Here is a 17,330-nt window from a genome sequence, read left to right as displayed (position 1 = left end):
ATATGCAAGCAAGTAAACGAAAAGAAGACACGATTTTTTTTGGTGCTTTCGACTTTGGTTTTGTATCAAATGAGCTATTTCCGACTTTAACGAAAGCAAAAGAGCAATTATATTAATGAGTATGAAGGGATAACTTTACGTTTTAACAGTCTAAAATTTTAGTGGCACTTGACAAGTATGCAGATTCATTCTATCTCTGATCTCTGATCTCCATCGCTCTCTCTCTATTTATTTTTCCATCTCTTTCCCCGCTCCTTCGCCCCCGTTATCACTGCACACATGGTCTATCCCTTGCATTGCACTTCATTGGCTTCGCTTTATGTGCTTTAATATGTTTTGATCGTTGTTTGATGATTATAATTTCGGACCAATGCATGCATTATTTGTTTTATGCATTCAGCTGGTAACTATCGTATTACAATTTTTGTAGTGATCAAAGGAATCTGATATCGTTAGTGATATGAATGGCCCGTATTCTGAAGTCGGGTTTAACTTAAACTCGGGTTTAAAGTTGTGGTTTAAGTATGGGAAGCCAAAAGTATCACAATTTTTATTAAGTTGTATGTTTCTTATGTTTACTGTGCTCTTTTCTGAATCATTGATGGTGAAGACAATCATCTATTTATACTTCCTACACAATTATGAATGATTTGAGAGCCGAATGAGCTGAAAGTATGATATCTCTACTTTTAGTGATTATGTAACAATTGGCTGTCCATACTTAAACCACAACTTTAAACCTGAGTTTAAGTTAAACCCGACTTCAGAATACGGGCCATAGTGTTTAGATTCTGTTTCCAAATGTTCAGGGCACGTAGTACTTTGGAATGCAGATGTCCATGTATAAATTTAATTTCCTTACTGCCATTCTTTCGGAGAAGCCCACACAGGTACAAGCTTTGTGTTTTAGTTGGTCTTCCAAAAATGTACGTTGACTTGTTATAAAACACACGGTTCTAATATTCACATTTGTATTGTTTTTTTTTAATATTCTTGCTATTTATTTCCACTGGGCCTGTATATATGGCGAGTGCATACTCTTTTTTAGGCCTTATAGTACTGAATTGATGTACTTCAATGTGTTTTACTTGGATTTTATTTATATTTAATTAAGTAAAATTGGTCGATAAATTCTCGCAGATTGGTAAAGCGTATCGCGTGATAACACATGTTATGGTTTTCTGAACGTTGAATCTAGTAAAGATTTAACCCTCCTTTACACTATCAAATTATAGACATGACAGACCGTCAGTATTGCGTTTTCAAATACTTCTTCTTCATTCATGACAAAGATAATGTATCAATTGATTCATTGGAAATTTGTCACATTTTCGTATTTTCCTATTCTTATTATATCATAAAATGAATTTGTTGAAAACAGGATTAGAATAATTTCAATCAGGTGAATTTATTAATCGCATGAAAAGATTTAGCTCATACAGTAAGTGGGTGATGATGGGATTATAAGGGAGCATTCGCTCCACGTCGCGCGACGGATTAAAAAACATAGAAAATGTATTGTCAAATGCCCTTCGTGACAAAGCACAAACAAGAAGTCTTTGTCGAAAATTGGTGAATCAAAACAACAAAGTCGACCTGGACTCTGGACAAACGACATTTTAATCAATTTTTCGTCAGCTGCGAAACTTGAGGAAATTGCTGTTCCGGTTCATCAATTCTCAACATAGACCGACATTTGACGGGCACTTTTAATACACTTACTGCGTTCTTAATTTGGTCGTGCGACGCGGAACGAAAACTCCCAATTATCAAATAGTACAGAATCCCAGAAGCAGACGTATACATATTAACTTGAAAAAAAAATTGTGCTGTACAAAGAACTATCCGAACTTATTTCGATTAACACTCGTATAATACTCAATTACAAGAATTCTGAATAAAAAAAATAACCAGAACTGACATATTTCTAGACGAAGTGAAATTATGATCACATGATCACACAGACGATGCTCTGTATATTTTCCATATACCGTATATAATGTATCCTATCGCCTAACACAGACACGAAGATGAAATCGAACAGATTCTAGCAAGGATAAGGAGTATTCAAATATGTCCTATAGTTCGAGATCGATCGCTTCATCCTAACGAGGAATGTGTCAAATATGACCCAATTCGTACGTATGATAGTGATATAAGGTTATAGTATGATAGTGATGGTATGATAGTGATATAAGGTTATCCAGTCAAACTCTTTGTAGTTGTCCTGGGGAGGGGCATTGCTCCAAAGCCCCTACCGTCTGTACGCCAGTAAAGCATAATTATTGCAAACAGTTAATCTTTGTCCTCCCAAACGTTGAGTATATAAACAATATCTAAAAAAAAAACGTGGATGTTCGCTGGGTAGAACATTGATTTATGCGTATTTCGTGGAGCAAATCCTTACACTACATTGTGTAATGTCTTCATAAGACAATGTCTGTTTCCCTTAACTTGATCCTGGGTAAACGTTTTATTAATGGATAGCAAAGTGGCATGGACAACAACCAGAGTTCTGCTCATTTAGGAACATGTACATAATTACGGAAGACATCTTCTAAGGGGTGAGTCGAGATCCTATTGGTGGTGGCAGTGTTGGTAGTGATGGTGGAACTACAGTGCGTATCAAAAAAACGGGACAGATTTGAAAAGTCTTTAATTTTTTTTCTTCAAATTATGATGTCTATATATTAGCGTTAATAGGAGCTCTGAAGTCTTATCTTTCAAATGCCATTAAAAAAATTAGTTTCGTTCTTGCTTGAGCGAACACGGAATGTTTTTGTCTGGGGTTAAAAAGGAGGCTTGCGCCAAAATGGCATAACATGAAAAAATATGATGATCGGACTTCTTGCTAATCAGCAGACATCCTCTTAACCTTTTCATTATCTTTGCAATAATTTTTGAATTATGCGGTCAAAATTTATTTTCAAATCTGTTTATTTGCTTAAATTGGTCTGTTGCTGTTACTTTGTAATGTGTTCTCTTTTAGATTTGAATATTTCTTCTTTAAGCAAAAACAAACATTTTTTCAACCTAAGCTATGGGAAAGCGTGTATTTTTTTCAAATCCTTTCATTGTGTGCTGCGAAGGTTATGGTGCCTTTGAACAGTGGCATGCAGATGGGCGGGGGCTCGGGGTGCTCCCCCCTTCAATAAAAAAAAAGAAGAAAAGTGGAAAGGAAATAAAAGGAAAGATATAAAGTGAAATATGATTTATTTTCCGAATATTATGTCAAAATCTATCACAAAATTTGATATTTCAATGAAAAAAGTGGAAATTTTTGCTTGCTCGCTTCGCCCGCTCACAACTTTTTAATACATTTTATTCGATCTGCTGTATCTAGCTCCTTCAGAATTGACTCAATACACCATTGCCATTGAAAGACATGAATCCTTTCCTGTTTGTCCAGTCAAGCACATAATAAAACTTGGTCAAGGAATCAATAACCCCTTGAAAATAGGATTCATGTTTTTTAAGGTACCATAACATAATTCATTTCACATAATAAAAGGTTTTGAATGATTACAAGTTTTCCCAATTAATAATGCAAATCTTCTTGCTTGGGTTGACAAAAAGTCTTCTTTTCTTACTAATGAAGGAAAAGTCAAAGGTAAAAGAAGTTTAAATGAAAAAACAAAATAATTCAAGTAAATAAATAAATTTGTAAATTAAATTTGACAGCATAATTCGAAAAATCGTGGCAAAGATAATGAAAAGGTTAAGAGAAAGTCTGCTGATTAGCCAGAAGTGTGATCATCAAATTTCTCATTTCTGCCAGTTTGGTGCAAGCCACTTTTTGAACCCCCGACAAAAAGTCCCGTGTTCACTCAAGCATGAACACATTTTTTTAATGGCATTTCAAAGATAAGATCTCAGAGCATCTATTAACATCAAAATATAAATGCCATAATTTGAAACAAATTTTTTTATAGACTTTTCAAAACTGTCCCGTTTTTTTGATACGCACTGTATAAGTGGTAGTGACGAAGGTACCCGAACTTTTCGCATTTACTACGGGAAAACTCTCTACAACGCACCAACTCCTTTTAAAAATGCAAGTCAAATCACAACGGAGAGCTAAGAGGCTTTTGTCGAAAGTTAGTGGACCGGGAGTGCATCGGAATATCTCGACTCTGGACAACGACATATTTGCAATTGTTCGTCCGGTGCAAATCTTCGGATGATCTACTGTCCCAGTCCACCAACTTACAACAAAAGCCCCTCGGCTCTCCATTGTGATTTTAATTGCATTTCTAAAGGAATTGCGTTGTTGAAAGTTTCCCCGCAGTAAATGCGAAAAGTCCCTAGTGATGAATATATGAGGAAGTCCTGGATTTTATAAATGCATGACCTCTTCTAATGGGTGTCACCGTTGCTTTCCTTGTAAAGCCGCTTATCCTACGAGCCAACGACGGAAAAACCATCACTTGAAACCTGCTCTTCTCCAACCGTCATGGGCATTGGTTTAGCGCCGTCCCCTGGAAGGCATCCTTGTTTGCATCGGCTATGCGGGTTATTAGCCATGCACGTTATTACAGAACAATGCATGTGGACCTAAAGTGAAGAAGAAATGAAAAATATAGAAATTTCATCTATGCATATAGTACTTGTCCTGCATGTCATCTTTGTTATTACATTTAAGAGGTTAGTCGCTCTCATCTGTCGCGAGCACGATCCAGCCATGCCAACCTTTTTGGCCACTTCGATCATCCAACAAGAATATTCTGTCAGTCCTCTCATACACATGGTAAAATATACTTGTGAGTTGTGGCTCATCTACCCTGGCGCTGACTTTCCATTAACTTAAGAAGCCATTCCTTTATTTATTATCATCAATATCACTATGTCCCATATTCTTACAGTATTGAGAATTCCCACCATTATACCAATATCATCGAGCTCACCAAATCATAACCTGACAATACTTGCCTGTGTAGAATGCCCGAGGAATCGGAAAGCTTCAATAGAAAAACCTTGTTTTTGTTGATTCCCTAGAAGTGGGTACTCTACTGTTCCATCAACAACACATCTGTTGTAAGTAAGAAAAATACAGAATCCTCAGTTTGAAAAATCAAACTAGCATCTTTGCGGACACAGTTCACTTTTTCAGTTTGCCTCTTGCAAAATGTAGGCAATTTTAAAAGAATAATAATACGCAATCAATAAACCTGTAGGCCGATTACAGGTTTCGTAGAGACACTACCGCCAACTAGGATCAATACGAAAGGAAGTTGTCGTTCAACAATGAAAGGGGATTATAGAAAAGAATAAATGTATTGTACGATGCTCCGTAAAATAAAGAAGTACATCGAAGAAGTTGGTGACGAAAATTGTTGAACCCAAAACAGCAGTTTTGCGATTCTTGGTGAGCGATACATTTGCATATTTTCGTCAGCTATGAATCTAGGACTAAACTGCTGTTCCGGTTCAACACTTTTCGACAGATTTCTTAGATGTTCTTTGTCATGACGGGCATTTGACGATACATTTACTTTGTTCTTGAATCCTCTGCACGTCCCTGAGCGAAAAGTTACGAATAATTAAAAGGATGGGGGGGGGGGGGGGATGGTGCCTTCTGTAAAAATCGTTCACGGGGGCCCTCAATGTCGCCCATCTAAAGTTTAATAGACCTTATCAGTCTAATCAAATTGACCATATGGATTGAGGCTACAGTTACACAAATGAAACCGTCCTCAAGCCGACCCTGATGACATGCCCGGAGCAATAACGAATACCTTTGGTTTTTAAATGACCTAATTGCAGAAAGATGTTTGAACGCATCCGTTTTACATAGAAATGCGATTGATCCGATCAACCACAACTATAGAAAGCTACCACCGCCAACATGTAAAATGCATGTTTCGTCAAAACGTTCCACTTATACGTTCATTGTAATTGGAAAAATTATGACAATGATAAATTTTCATATAGTTAAGGTTGATCACATCAATCCTAACTCTTTGTAAGACGGGGCCCTGTCAGCTTAAACAGATTGACAGTAGTCCATGATGAACGGGTTGCACAAAGAACTTGTCGCGCCATGTCTGATCAAACCTTTACCCGTTCAGGATGAAAGTGTATCTCGTTGAACCATTATGATTCGGAGCAGGCTCCGGCGTTGCCCAACAGGTATCAATAAAGAGGGAGAGATCGGGAGACGGGTCATGACGAAAAGACACCGCAAAGAAGAGAATCTGTCGTAGAGGAACCATTTCGGAGGTGGCCACCGATGTGAACTCTTTGCTATCGTACCTCTTCAAGGTCAAATGAAAGGAAGCCAACCCTGAAGTGACAGAAAAAAAAATGAATTGTAACCCCTTCGCGTTTGGAGGGATTCATGATAACAGCTCCCACTATCAAACATGTACATGTATATACAGTACACTCCCGCTTTATTGTAAAAATTATAGCCGAACTTATCGAAAAACATGTGTACATTACGTAACTTGACAACCGAAATATATATATTTTTTTAATGAAAAACACGTTTGGTTTTATGAGTTTACTTCCTGTGAGAAATTAGAGGTGATGGTTGTAGCCACAAACAAGGGCTATGAAATGTTCTTATCTTCAAAGTTTCAAATGATTGGAGGGACGAAGCATGGTGGCTCTTTCATCGCCCCTCCCATTCTTTGGCTTAAGAACGTTCCTGAGTCAATGCGGAAACAATGATGGAACCTTTCTTATATTTTTCTCAAAAATTCAAAACAGCCCCTCTACGTTGAGAGTCCAGTGTTTTCACTGGCTTAAAACCATGGCATCCTACTTTTCAAGTGGTGGTGGTGGGAGGGGGGGGGGTGAGACAATATATCATCCCCACCCCCTGAACGATATGTTCACCGCTTGGATTGACACCAGTGAATGTTTTACTGCATGAGAAGTCAAAGATGGTGGTGGATAGGGTACAGGTAAAAAAAAAACATGAAAGAGTATTGATAGAATGTGTGATTTGTCAGTTGCAATGGAAACATAATAATAATAATAATAGTCAGTTCTTGTATAGCGCATAACACATGAATAACGTCTCTATGCGCTTCCAAAGGACTTGGATATTATTACCCTGGCTGTAGCTCAATCAGCTTTTACGCGCTCGGCATTTCAAGAAATAAATTCCTGCCAGGTACCCATTCACCTCACCTGGGTTGAGTGCAGCACAATGAGCATTAATTTCTTGCTGAAGGATACTACGCCATGGCTGGGATTTGAACCCACGACCCTCTGTTTCAAAGTCCGGAGACTAATCCACTGGACCACAACGCTCCATTCACTCTCGATTCCTACTCCTTCTTCCATGTCCTTTCATTAAAAAATTCAGTCACTATTCCAAAACTGCTAGCATGGTTAGCCTACTAATGATTTACCAGAGGTAGAGACGTGAGGTCATAACATGACTTTATTTTATAAGAATAACTAATGATAATCATGATTGTACAAACGATTTATACGATATTATGCCATCAGTAGCCTAATCATTGTTGCCTCACCAAACAACGTCAGCAAGTCGCCGCCTAAAAATATTAAACCCCAGCACGTTCGGAACACACAACTCTTGCAATAGAATGCGTTCACTCTTAAAGCAGATGTGAACAAACAGCCTTAAAAGTACCACTTCTAGTCCTCAAGTACTAAAATCTGGCCAAGTACCTCGCCCATACATGCCATATGGGAAACCTCTGATCAGTGTTGTCTAGTAATAAAGACCCATTTGTATGATAACGCACCAATTCACTAGTAGCAAAACAAGTAGCAAAACAAGTACTTTTACTCTAAAAAAAAACAATTTTCGTTTCTCCAAACAAATTAAATAATATGCTTATTTATTCACTGTAATATTAATAGTTTAATCAAAATCGTATCTTAAGACTACTTATTTGGGGCCGTTCGTGGTGTAGCATTGTCAGAGTTCCGAAGCTATTTGTGTGATAGGACACAATTTGTTATGATAGAAAGATCTAGATCCAAACATGCTACGATTAACTATGGTGTACCTCAGGGTTCTGTTTTTGGTCCCCTGTTGTTTCTGATCTATATAAACGATATAATACATTCATCAACATTATTCTCATACTCCCTGTATGCTGATACCAATCTGATGCTATCTGATAAGTCAGTAGAAAAAAATGGCTACTGGTTGCAAATCAAGAAATTAAGAAGCTGTATTCATGGTTTTGTTGCAATAAGCTATTGTTGAATATTCGAAAACCCAAGTGCATAATTTTCCGCTCTAAGGGTAAAAAGCTTCCAGGGCATATAACTTGTCTTCATATAGGGGGTCATGATGTTGAACCAAGTGCAATATTTTGTATCTTGGGTTATATATCGATGAGCATCTATCCTGGAAAAATCATCTAGATGCTGTCTGCACAAAGGTGTCTCGCAGTGTAGGTGTTATTTTTAGGTTAAAATCAATTTTACCTGAAATGATAACATTATGCAATAGTATTGTTCTACCTTATTTGACATATTGTAATGTTGTCTGGGTAAACACTTTCAAGTCTTATCTTGATAAATTGAGAGTATTGCAGAAAAGGGCAAAACGACTTATAACAAATTCTAATTATAGACATCCAAGTACTCCGTTATTTCTTCGTCTGAAAATGCTACCACTACGTGAACTTGTGTCGTTCAATTGTGCATTGTTCATGTTCAAACTACAATCAATGCCTCAAGAATGTATCTTAAAAAAATTATTTCTTCAGAATTCACAAATACATAATTATAATACACGTCAGAAGGATCTTATTCGTCAGCCATTTGCGAGAACAAATGTCACTCTGACCTCCTTTCACATATCATGTATTAAAGAGTGGAACAATTTACCTGTTGATATAAAAAAAACTCTTTTCATGTTCAAAATATTATCCAAAATTTGCTTTCTTGAGAAATTATAATTATTTTCCTTCAATATGTATTTCAAGTTGATGTATTTACAATTAAGTTGACGAACTACTCAGAATTTATGTTTAGTATGTGCATATGTGGGTGGATGTGGTTGTGTGTGTGTGTGTATATGTGTGTTTGAAGTAGTTTTCCATTCTATTTTTAGCGTCTTAACCTTATTATATATATTTTTTTCTCTTCTTTTGTATCTTGTATATTAGTATATCCTATGTTTTATGTTAATAATCATAAGTATTCCAGGGCCCTACTCACAAGCTTCGCTTATAAAGGGGTCCTAAAACCAATTCGTCTATGCTATAATCTAATTGATGTATGTTTATGTACTCATTTACGTTGTATGTATATCTATTTTTGATTATGATGTAATGTTTTTGGTTTTGAATAAATAAACTTGAACTTGAACTTATTTATAATATACAATCAATGACAAACCACATGGGATTGGTCAATGTGCTCCTCCTTTAGCACACCTTTGATCGAAAAGAAGCTATCCCTTGTAACGTCAAAAGGAGTCCCATCGACAACCCGATCTTTGTGAAATACACACTGGACTGGAAGGTGGATGTTGGGGCCGTTCGCTCCAATTGAATCAGTAACTGCGTTGGAAAAAGTAATGTTGTCCCCCGATGACTATATTTTAGAGAGAGAAAAGAATAACAATAAAACATGATAATGATGATGATGATGATAATAGTAGTAATAATAATGATAATAATAATAATATCAAATTGCTACCAGAAAATCACTGGAGCTTTCCGATAGTCAAATTCTGTTTTTTTCCCATAAACTATACTAAAACAATATAAACAACAACATAAAATAAACAAAACCACACAACCAAAAAACAACCTAAAATGTGACACGATCAATATGGAAATATGTGTGTGTGGAATAAATAGGAAATAAGAGATACACGGCCGTACATGTAGAATTTTGTGTATTGTATGCTAATGGTCATGTAAAAAAATATCAGTTTGGATGTTGAGGGATTTGCTAAGTTTAATATGATTAATCAGTGTAGGTCTTATTTGTAAGGCAATGCATGGCGAATGGGCGAATGCATATTAAATAATTTATTATTAATATATGCTTCCGATTTCCCATTTGTTTGCTTTAATCATGCATAATGACAATCAGTTGAATGCAAGAAAGTTTTTTTAACCCCGGGGGGGGGGGGGGGGGGGGTGAGAAGGGTCATGTAACTGTTCGTAGAGTTACGCACGACAGGAACATGCTCTGTGCTTAGTCAGCTTCATAGGAATACATTATTTATACCTCAGTCACATTTCCCCTAAGGCCGCCATACGACGAGTCGGAAACAGACGTTTTAACATTTTTTTCAGCTACATATAGGTGGTTTGAGTAAAAATGAATAAAACGGCCGTTTTCGACTCGCCGTACGGCCGCCGTAGGGGAAATGTGGCTGAAGTATTAGCAAAAGCAAGGGTCACCAGTCGTGCGTAAAAATCTTTCGTAAGGTTGCGACCATTTTATGAAACACCCACCGGGATAGATGGCACCTGGCCATGGATTTACCTCTGAGGTGGTTCCACAAGCGTCGTATGCAGTCGATAGATGTATTATCCCATCAGTATCTATAGAGCTTTTGCAATCACCAGGAGAATTATCAAGGAAATGAAGAGAGAAGGGATCAACTCCATCTTTCAGAACACTGGAAGGGATTTCCAATGACAGTTGTCTGACGTCGCAATTTACCACTACTCCTGCAAGAAAAAAACCCCACATAAACACTGTAAAAACTGCGGTGTTAAAACTGACACCAGTTGGTGTTAATAGAGGACCACACCCCGAGGTTTTAAAATTACACCCTAGAGATTAAAAATAACACCAAAGCGTGTAAATGTAACAACCAAAGGTGTTGTAATGACACCTATAGGTGTAAAACTAACACCACCAATTCAACACCGGTGTAAAATAACTGGTGTGGTCCTCTATGTACACCGGTTAACACCACAGTTTTTTGCTGTGAAGGTTATCTTACCACTTCAAGATAATGAAATGCCTTCTATGCTCAAATCTGTTTGAAATATCGAAGAATGAAGATGACATTATTCACTATAATTATGATTTAAATATTAGCTGTTCATAGAAAAGAGTTGTTGAATACTGTATGTTAATGTGATTTTTTCCCTCCCGTAATCCCTCCATCCCTCGAAATAGTTTACTAGATAGATGGCGCATAATGAATGCTGTGTATTATTATTATTATTATTTGTCACCTAGTTTAGAAAAGCGTTGTCTTGCTACATGGGTGTCAGCAGAAATAAATAAAAATAGTTTTACAAATTACATTCCTGTATTTTTTTCACAGGTGGAAAATACTATTTCATACAAAAAGGAATCAACAAGGTGCTATCAGATAGTTCGTTTTCATGTTTAAACAATTATACTGAATATTTCAAAACGTGGGAACAAAGTATGCTTTTTGAAAATAATAAAACAAATTGTTTTTCCTATCAAGCCAAATATGAAAATTGAAATGACAAAAAGTGTTACATTTCTTAATTCAATAACGTAGAGAAAAAAGTAAAAGAAAAAAAAAGAAGGGTCAAAACAAGCATTTTGTTTCCGAAGTGTTGTTGTCATGGCAAACAGAGACAATATATAATCATAATCATTAAATTATTATCATCATCATTTATTTTGAAATTAAACGACCATGCTGCAATAATGATTATGATTTTAGTCAACATAAGCCTCCTGCTGATCGTTGTTTGCAGACCTGTATTAGGCAGTAGTTCCTCGTGAAATGGGGGCTTGTTATTAAAGGCAGGGTGAGTTCAGTGTAGGTTTCGTGTGAATACCTATGGGCGGCTATAAGGGCCAAATTCATTTACATTAGAAATGAATAAGCCATGTTAGAACGAACATTCAGAAATAAGTGTGATTATAATGCAGAAATAAGATAATAGTATAACATAAGATTATAAACAAAAACCTAATAAAACAACTTTCGAAATAAACATAAGACAAAAAATAAAAACAACTGCAGAAATTAAGACTAAAATAAGAACAGCGAAGACCAAAAGAAATATAGGGATTGGGAGGAAGACAATCACAGATTAAAGATAAGTGCAAACATACAGGCAATCATTATTGGACAAAACTACATAAATAAAATTACGTACATAAATATCGACAACAGATATAAAATAAGAGCACCCCCCCAAAAAGAGAGTAATATTTATAGAGTTAAGATGAAAAACTAAAACATAAACAAAAAATATGAATAACAAATTCGATAAAAACACTGAAATAAAGATCTACAACTATAAATTCTAAAGTAAAGAAAACTTGAAACACAAAATATAGACAGCTTGCAAAATATAAGAGCGCAGAATTATAGACTGACACAGAACTAACACACCCACACGCATATGACAGCCACAAAAAAACCCAGCTGATTCAGAAAGAAGTTTATTTTACGATAAAATGAGTTTCCCCGAGTAGCTCAAAAACAGACTGGCAGATATAGAAACGAAACGGCAGAAATATAAGAGCACAGCAAAATATAATGGTGGCAATGTTCTAAGGTCACTAATTTTTGCCCTTACAGCCGTCCATAGGAAATAACCCGAAGCTTACATGGAACTCACCCGACATTTATAACAGGCAATGATTAAGGTGAATTTAAGCAATCTTAGTTCGAGGGAGCGTTTCCTCAACATTGGTCATCCAACAAGTTGTCAGATCTGATAGTTTTCCTTGATTTTGATTGGCTGAAAAATAGGCCTCCGGTTTATATATGGTAACGGGACTTGTCGATTATAACATCCGACATTCAAGTCTTTTCACATGCTTCATGAAACTATCCCTTGATATTAGTGATGCATTAAGGAGACCATGTAGACTCCTGAAAACGTTTATATTGAGTGTTCAAGAGAAAACTGAGGTGATACATGTGATAGTGGAGCGTTGTGGCCCAGTGGATTAGTCTCCGGACTTTGAAACAGAGGGTCGTGGGTTCGAATCCCAGCCATGGCGTAATTTCCTTCGGCAAGAAATTTATCCACATTGTGCTGCACTCAACCCAGGTGAGGTGAATGGGTACCTGGCAGGAATTTATTCCTTGAAATGCGTGTGCGCTGTAATCTTAGTAATTACGGCAGCCAAGCTACAGCTGGGGTAATAATATCCAAGTCCTTTGGAAGCGCATAGAGACATTATTCATAATTGTGATATGCGCTATACAAGAACTGTTTATTATTATTATTATTATTATATGGCGCTGCCTGTTCTTACCTTCAATGTTGTAGAATCCTGTGCATGTCCTCGATAACACGTCATCAGAGATAACGACAACGACCTCGTGTCTCCCCGCAGTAACATGGCTCCCTACAGGCAAACCATCAATGGACGCCTCAACGTTCACGTTTCTGTGAAACCGGTACAGAGGGAGAAACCTGATGACGTCATCAGCTCCGAAATTTGGATCAAAGGAAAGTGCTGTCTCCCCCAGATCTAGGGTAACATTCCGATCCAAGTCAGGGCAGGTGACAGGCAAGCTTTTGACTGTCTTAAAAAAAAGGATGATTAGTATAGTCTGTCTAACAGGGCATGTTAAAAGGATTTTTCACGGTTTACTTTGTTTCCCAGTAGACCTTATGCATTGACGTCATGTCGCCGCCATCTAAGAGGCTAAAGCCATTGCTTTGCATGTGTTGGTGATCTGCAGCTGGCACATCCCTGACACTCCGTTTACGTGTATTCCTATATCCTCTGAGGGAGGGCGCTATGATATTATGATGTCAAATACATAAGGTCTATAAATGAAGGCATGTGATCAAGTTAGCCGCTGCGACTATCATGACTATTTTAATTTTGAAGTTTCAGATTAAATGACTGATTCTATTTTTCACCATTCTACTATGTATGAATGACGAAACGAGACATCGTACTCTCTTTACTATTTATCAAGTTCTTTATATTCTATTGATCTAAGTCGACAGACCTACCATTTATGTATTCATTTTTAAACTTTGGACTTGGATATTTATATATATATATATATATATTTCTTGTCTGAAGCGCCTTGTGCAACTAAGTATCCGATGTGGTCATATACTATTGCCGTTTAGCACTGGCTTTTGCTTTGTGACGAAGGGCATGTAACAAAGGGCTGACAAAATGATCTTTGATTAATTCAAAGGAATAACTAATAGTTTTATTCGTGCGCTATCCCGTTCAATAGGATCAGTGGTGTAGGCATATATAGGAAAGTTTGAATGCAAACAGCAGTTTCGCCCTGGACTATGGAAAAACGACAGATTTGCAATTTTTCGTCAGCTCCGGAACTTGGGACAAAACTTTTGTTCCGGTTCACCAATTTTCGTCACAGTCCCCCTGCGGTTTCATTGTCATTTCACAGGTATTTTCAATACATTTAAAGCGTTCTTGAATCCGTCCCACGCGGTGCAGTTGCGAAAACACCGTAATATCATTTAACAATACCTAATTGTAAAAGTGCCTTTTTGAAAAAAAAAAATGCCAAAGGCGATAAAGAACGGAAGAAGTTTTTTTTAAGTACTCGCGAATGATGAGCGACCCCCGCAAACAATGGACGAAGCTTCCGAACGTTTATAATTTTAAGCTTACGTTTTTCTCACTTTTGTTGCATAAAATACGCATGTTGAATTTGCCCTTGTATATATTTGCTTCGTTGCATCCTTGCAGAACCTCTGCAAGACGTTCATGAGCCCCGTGAGTTTAGTTTGTCTTTGTCAGACATTGTTCCAAATAATTTGTTGTGATTATTAACATAACGATAGAGTACAAGCCATCCGGCATGATGTAAACCCAACCATACTTTATTGCTAATATGAAACGTATGTCCTTTTATGAACGACCAGAATGATTACAATTGATTACAATTTCAATCATACTTACGGCTATTCTGAACGTAGAACTGGCAGGTGGCCACGTTGTCAAAGGTATCTCTTGAAAACATTGTAACAGGAGTATTTCCAGGAGGAAATAAGTCTCCTGCGAACCCTGTGGTTACATTGTACGATATCCCACTCGGGTCGGGGTTTTCATCCATGTAAGTATACGTATTATCTAAGCGGAGGCCAAAGAAGGTATTACGAAAGGCTCCCCCAAGAGTAATATTAGAGCATGTCACAACTGGAGGATCGCTGTCGATATCTATCCAACATCACAGACGGATTAAAAAAGAGATGTACAAAATAAATGAAGGGATATACCGCCTAAGGAAAAAAAATACAAATACACCTACACACCCATGCACCGATCAATAACATTGGTTCGAAATCCATATGAAATGGACATTGTATATATATATATATATATAATAATCAAACTAAATGAAGAATAGTCAAAGAATGCTCAAATATTTGAGCATTCTTTGACTATTCTTCATTTAGTTTGATTATTATTTTCTTTCCGTGACGGGGGACATACTTCGTTATTTTATCGTATATATATATATATATTGTTGTGTTGGGATCGTTCATATCTTAGTTGGGAGCATCAATGACCACACGGGAACGTTCGATGTACAATTCAATCAAGAAACTTGATTAATAATCCATCTTCAGCGATATTACATGTAGAGTTGAAAAGCATATCACAACTTACGTCGATGTAGATCTTAACTCTGTGATGATCTTAACTTATCTCTAACCTCCACCCTTGGGTGTACACTCAATATATATTCAAGCTTCTACATAAATTATAATCCAAGTGTTTGGGTATAGGACAAAAGGGGGGTTTGATTATTGGGAAGGGGAAGGCAGTTCTTTGTTCTATGATTAGGGGTTGTTTGAGCTATTAACAATAAGGGTTTTTATTGGCGTGGATTAAATAAATGAAAAGGGTTCTGAGAAGGGGGTATGGACATAAAAAGGGATGGTTCTGAGAAGGGGTATTTTACATTATGATGTCTAGGCTATATTTATGTAGTGATTTATACAATCACTACATTACAATATATATATATATATAAATATACACAACAAAAAAGTAAGTCCCCCCTAAATCAAATTGCTGTAACTTTTGAACGGTATTATTTTGAGATATGATATTTCGTAGGTGGTTTTCTACACTCATCAAACACCTCCTGGTGAAAAATGAGATTGATCGGTTGAGTCATGCATGAGTAATTAAAGATTGAATTAAAAATGACAATTTTTGAAGGTCACAAGAGTCGTTTTTCAGATTGTGCAAATACAAAGTTGGGCAAAAGTTGTTTTTAGGTGAATTTTATGGTGTTATGCTGATTTACTATCCATCAGTTAGCCACTCCACACACAATTTTGATATCGTATGTTCATGGTTGAGTGAGCACAATGTATTGCAGGGGCCGCGGAAGCATGTACAAAAATGTAAAAATGACCATACGATTGTGATTTTTGCATGGTCAGCCCCCCCCCCACTTTGAAAACCGTTCCGCGGCCCCTGTATTGTGACGTATCATCATAGGGGTTTATGGTATTATCCTCTAGAACTTGTTAGATCATGTTAAAATTTGAAAATGTTGGTGTCTCCCCCAATTATATGCCCCTCCCCCATTTCGAAATTCTGGATCCACCACTGATTAATTTTTGTCCATAAATTAAACTGATCATGAGAAATTGTTAGGAAAAGAATACATTTATGCAGTATAAAGAGTATTCATTCCTAAGTTTTTGAATGTGCTCGCTCAACCATGAAAATGTATAAAGTTCGGAAAGTGTGTGGTGATAGAAATGATGGATGCTAAAAACAACAGCAATTAAAGTCACAATTGAAACCGAATTTGCCTCCAATATTCACTTTATTACCCTTTAAAATGAGTCTGTGACATTGAAAATACAAATTTTCCCACTTTGATGCGTGCTCACTCATCCATAAATAAACAAATCGATTTCATTTTTGCAGGGAATTCTGTCCATAGGTTGATAAACAATACTGCCAAATGACATTGCTAAAGACAGCCTTGAAAAAAAGTTCCATCATATTAAATAAGGGGTTACTTATTCTTAAACATATGCACCCATAATGTACGCAAGTCTATGCGAGAGGAAGTCAAAATTTTAACAAATATGAAATGAGGGTTTGTTTCATGGACGGTTTTTGTTACTTCTGCCAACAGTTATATCATGAAACTTCGCAGAGTGGGGCCAAGGCCTTGAACTTTCTTCTCATTTGCATAATTTTCGAATATTGTGTGCTCACTGATGCATTAAACATCGGGATTGTGACAGATATCCATAGTTACAAATTGCATTTTTTCCAATAACGTAAAAAAAAGCTAATCACATTCCACATGTTCATTCAAGCGTGAATGTTTAATTAAAAACCTTTGAATCATTGAAGCATGTTAATTGGTCATGAATCATTTTTAGTTACCAAACTGAAACAATACATGCCTATGATATTTGAAAATCGTATTTTTTGTTTTCAATTAA

The 17,330-nt window shown here is 36.6% G+C and overlaps 1 protein-coding gene across 1 annotated transcript; it reads right to left on the bottom strand.

Moving 5' to 3' along the window:
• Nucleotides 1-1,389: 1,389 nt before the first annotated feature.
• On the bottom strand, nt 1,390-15,062 carry LOC129280150 (deleted in malignant brain tumors 1 protein-like). Its single transcript, XM_054916202.2, has 7 exons — nt 14,809-15,062; nt 13,165-13,434; nt 10,438-10,625; nt 9,372-9,531; nt 6,061-6,283; nt 4,930-5,029; nt 1,390-4,554 (listed from the first exon to the last, which is right to left on the bottom strand). Exons 1-7 carry the CDS (start codon nt 14,960-14,962, stop codon nt 4,399-4,401), a joined length of 1,251 nt encoding a protein of 416 aa, XP_054772177.2. The 5' UTR covers nt 14,963-15,062; the 3' UTR covers nt 1,390-4,398.
• Nucleotides 15,063-17,330: the final 2,268 nt, after the last annotated feature.

Source organism: Lytechinus pictus, chromosome 17 (assembly GCF_037042905.1).
Source record: "Lytechinus pictus isolate F3 Inbred chromosome 17, Lp3.0, whole genome shotgun sequence".
NCBI classification, from domain to species: Eukaryota; Metazoa; Echinodermata; class Echinoidea; order Temnopleuroida; family Toxopneustidae; genus Lytechinus; species Lytechinus pictus.
Note: the sequence above shows the minus strand (reverse complement) of the source record. Positions and strands in the feature narration are given on the sequence as shown.